Genomic DNA, 4,669 nt, shown 5'->3' with positions numbered 1-4,669 from the left:
AATTTATACTTATTTTATTATGAAAATGATTATGACTACTCTCACACAACAAACATTCTTCAATGCCACAAAGGTAAGGAATGTCTTGACACCCACTTAAGTATACACACCATCCATGAGAGATGATCGTTCACTGGTTTCAGAATACACTTCACCAAGCTTAGATAAAATTTATCCAGCAAAACCCACATTGCTGCATACCAGCAATTTAGTAATTTTCCTACTCTACCATCCCATTTTAATTTAAAACCAATTTAACATATACCCTAAACCAAGTGAACCATTATTGGTGAAGTTACAGCACATACAAACCAGCTCGATTTGATCAAACTATGATATACAAGACTAATGGCAACAGGACCCCCATGGCCATTCCAAATCTGACCCACAAACTTACAGAGGCTTGAATTATAATTTGAATATCAGCTCCAATAGGCCATGTAAGGCACATTCATGACCTAAACTAACACTACAATCTCAAACATACATTACAAGCCTCTGCTAGTTAGGTGGAACTAGATCGAACAGCATTAAAAATAATTGTACGAAATGGTCCTACCAACTCCGAATTCCAACCATTTGATTCAATACCCCCCAGTATAATTTACAGCTCATCATGCATCTCCTCCACCTCTCCAGCATCTTCCTCTTCCTCATCTGAAGTCTGCTCATCCTCATCCTCCTGATCTTCCTCAATTTCTGGCTCCTCCTCTACCTGCTCATCGAGGGGTACGCCTAGGGTCTTGCGCATCATCTCTTCCACAGATTTTGAGAAGTTTACAGTGTCCTTCAGCATGTATCCAGAGCGAAGGGTTGCTGTGGAAAGAAACTAGAAAGGGTAGTAACTCCTAAATACTTCATTTCAGGAAGCTACAAGTTCACTGTGCTACAGATTCAAACTACATAACTAAGTTTTATTTAGTTTATAATGGCTCCAACATGCCTGCAAGCACTGACCTTGATCATTTCATGGCTGCTTATGCTGAATCTCTTTAGCAACCTATCTAATCATTCCCTTGGTAGCAGTCACACTATGACCTCATCCCAGGTCTTTCAGTCTGCCTCTTGCAACCCTACCCCTCAACATACACCTCTCACCCTCTGCACTCAGTCATCCTCCATACCCAAACTCTCAATCTGTCCCTTCTCATCACAACACTATTACATTCAAGTACCATCCTACCTCTCAACTCTTCATCTGAAATCCTAATCCACAGACCTGTCACTCACGGATGCACTACATACCAAACTATCTCGTCCTATGAATATCCTCTTTCTTAACCTAACTACATGTATAAAAAATGAAAATGATCCCTGGGCAGCAAAGCAAAGAGTCAGGAGTAAAGAAGGGGATGGTAACTCCTTAATACTGGTGCCTAAACTGTCCCCACTCCCCACTACTCGTGTTGCAAGTACATTATACATCACCTATAGCACACAAAATTGTTAACTACCTGGCAACTCCTTAGACTTTTGTTCCTGATGTGGTAAGGGTAATTCTGTGGATGAATCCGTTTTTAGCTTCGTCCAGCCTTACAGTGATGTACAGGCCATAAAAATTTTTTCGGCACCCTTACAGCAAGATACATTATGCCACACTATAGAGGCATTCTGAATCATCTCCTGAATTATGGTATGTCATTGGTATCCCTGGCCCTGTGTTGCTGGTGTGTTAATTATTTGTCAGTTAATTACGAAATCCAGTGGGAGAGGGAGAGAAGTACAGGGGTACCAACCACACCATGTATCCATGCAGTCTGTAACGGTGATCGTTGCAAAGGGTATCAGAGCAAGGGGTGCCAAAAAATTTTTGAGAGGGTGTACATAGTTCTGACTTTTTTCCTTATATAAGGACATGATCAGGTAGAAACAAGATCTTTCAACAAGCCCACAAAACTGGTAGCCATAATATTTCATCATCATCACTCGATCCTACGTTACCCCATGAGGAACGTAGGAGCCCGGGGCTAGGCAAGATGGTCCTGATATTTAAGACGAGTGACCAGCCTCACTCATCCCTGAGTGACACTATGTGAGCAGTAAACCCCAACCACCCCTTGGATATAAACCTTCACCGGCTAAATCTGACTGGAGTGCCTTAATTACCCACTAAATCGCCAGGCACCAAAATTTGGTTCAATGGTTACTGCCCAGCGTAGTTAATGGTTTCCTGGTGCACAGGAAACCATTTGGCTTGTCACAGAGTGTAGCATCACCCACAGGCAGATGGAAGAGGAAAGAATGAAGGAAAGAAAGACAATAGGACACCAGGAAAGAAGGATGGAGGAGAGGAAAGGGCAGACACCCGAGAGCAGCACTACATCGATATCCAACACTGATAACATTTTATACTCGACTACATCACTCTCAAACTTGTACATTTCACCAGTAAGACATGTTAACACTGCTTAACACTGTTTTCCCTCCAATGCATAAGCTTAAGGAACTTAACTATCCACCCCTTTCTCTGTCCTCCCTCCCCTCAAACTCACTGCATTATGTCCAGCAAAACCACTGTTACTGTACCTGGAATGAAATGTCAAGAGGTGTGCTTAATTCAACCATCAAAACTAGCCACCTAATCCATCAAATTAACAATGTACTCACCTGGTGGGCTTTTAGAACAACCAGTGAGTTCTATCCAAGAGATGACATTAACTGCACCAAGGGAAGTAGGCAGGTCATTTACCCTTCATCCATCCATCCATCTATCCATCATCCAATCCTATGTTGCCACATGAGGAGTGCAGGAGCCTAGGGCTAGGCAAGTTGGTCCTGACATTTAAGATGAGTGACTAGCCTCATTAATACCTGAGTGGCATTACATGGGCAATAAACCCCAACCTTCCCTTGGATATAAACCTACACCAGCTAAGTCTGATAGGCGCTGCTTCATTACCCATTAAACAACCTGGCCCCATAATTTGGTTATATGGTTACCACCCCGCATAGTACCGTATTTCGCGGCATGTAAGACGCACTTTTTTGCCTCAAAGTTACATTAAAATATCCCCATGCGTCCTGCATGCTAGACTGAGGCAGGTGAGTTTGGCTCCATTGAGAAGAAACTCACAAAGATGATCATCTCACTGCTTGGCAACCACAGGAGTTTTCTACAGTATGCAGATTTGATTTGATTTTTAAAAATAATATACACTAGTGTGTATATGCAGCAGATTTAAGAAACACGCGAGATCAGAAACACACAACTTTCACGGGTTTGTTTACAGCTCAACTGGCTAACATCGTGAAGATATTTAGCGGTTTAGCAGTTTAGCATCCACACTATTCCAGCAAGCTAATGTACATGATCACTGGTGAACTGTCTGCTAACCTTCTGAAAAGCAATCATGACCACTTTGCTTGCCATCCATTCACTAACTAGCAAAGCAATCATACTGGAGAGATGCTGGCTAGTGAAACTGCCAAGTCATCAAAACAGACTTTCGTCACGTATGGAAATTTAGTAACCCTAATTAGGTCAGTTACTTTTGTGACATTTTGTGAGTGTATATATGCAGCAGATATTAAAACACGCAAGATCAAGAACACAAAGCATTCACTGTTTGTTTTCAGCTCAACTGGCCAATACCGTCAAGGGGTTTAGCGGTTCAGCAACTTAGCAGGTTAGCGTCTAGCGTACACCCTTCTCTAGCAAGCTAACATGCTCACTGGTGAACTGTCTGCTAACCTTCTGAAAGGCAATCATAACCACTTTGCTTGCCATCCACTTACTAACTAGCAAAGCAGTCATACTGGAGAGATGCTGGCAAGCGAACCTGACAAGTCATCAAAATTGATTTTTGCCGCATATGGAAATTCAATCACCCTCATACGGTTGGCTTCTCTTAGTGACATTTTGTTTCATGCGTGACAAGAGTATCACAGAAGTGAAGTCTTATTATACCAATAGCGAAAAACAGGAAAAACAGTTGTAACGTTAAACAGTACTGCCTGAAGTTACAGCTTCACTTTTTCAGCCAAGTGAAGTACTTCAGCAATGTCTATGCAACTCAGGGCACACCCAATTACAGTATTTTGTTATGAAAATAGGGTAAAATTCACTGAGCAGAATAACTGATACAATATCTGAAATAGCGTGCCTGACGGGCATTCATATCAGCGTCCGCCATTTCTGCTGTATTCTTAGCAGACGAAGCGATCAGAATGATTGACAACGTTCACTCTCTGCATCTCTGCTGCCTAAGCAAAGCTCTCATGATCGGCAATGGCGATCATTTAGGCCGTAACGTCCAAAATGGTTAGGTTAGGTTAGGTTAGGTTGTAAAGCCGTTTGCCATTTTGGACGTTACGGCCGAAACGACCAGAATCCTAAGGTGTGGATGAGAGAGTGGTGTGGGTGTAGTTAAGGAAGTAGAAGTGGGAAGAGTCAGGCTAGGGAACTGATAATCCGCTTATTATAATCCCTTCAGCCCAGCAATGTATTTTATAGGTTAGTTTATTCATGCTCGCCATATGATGTTATTCAGTTCAGGAAACATGTACTGAGGAGGTTAATGTGGGCTGTATCAAATGCCCCAAGTCTGAATATAGCCTGTGCTCAGTTAAAACGAGTGCCAAGTTAAAGTCGTATGAAATGTGGTATAAGCAATTCAGTGGATGTTACTGAGGACCATTTACTGTATGAGAGTGACAGTGAAACAGTGAT

At 42.2% G+C, this 4,669-nt stretch overlaps 1 protein-coding gene across 2 annotated transcripts in view; it reads right to left on the bottom strand.

Moving 5' to 3' along the window:
- Window positions 1-4,669, bottom strand: part of Gp93 (heat shock protein 90 Gp93) — a 47,220-nt gene continuing 42,551 nt past the window's right edge. For both annotated transcript variants that reach the window (XM_080274172.1, XM_080274173.1), the window contains exon 13: window positions 1-816. In XM_080274172.1, the coding sequence (XP_080130298.1) occupies window positions 605-816 (212 nt within the window). In that variant the 3' untranslated portion in view covers window positions 1-604. The remainder of the gene's footprint in view (window positions 817-4,669) is intronic.

The sequence above is a fragment of the Coenobita brevimanus genome, chromosome 57, assembly GCF_032717465.1.
Source record: "Coenobita brevimanus isolate Jiangsu-jjx chromosome 57, ASM3271746v2, whole genome shotgun sequence".
NCBI classification, from domain to species: Eukaryota; Metazoa; Arthropoda; class Malacostraca; order Decapoda; family Coenobitidae; genus Coenobita; species Coenobita brevimanus.
The sequence above is the reverse complement of the archived record's forward strand: the minus strand, read 5'-3'. Positions and strand labels throughout refer to the sequence as shown.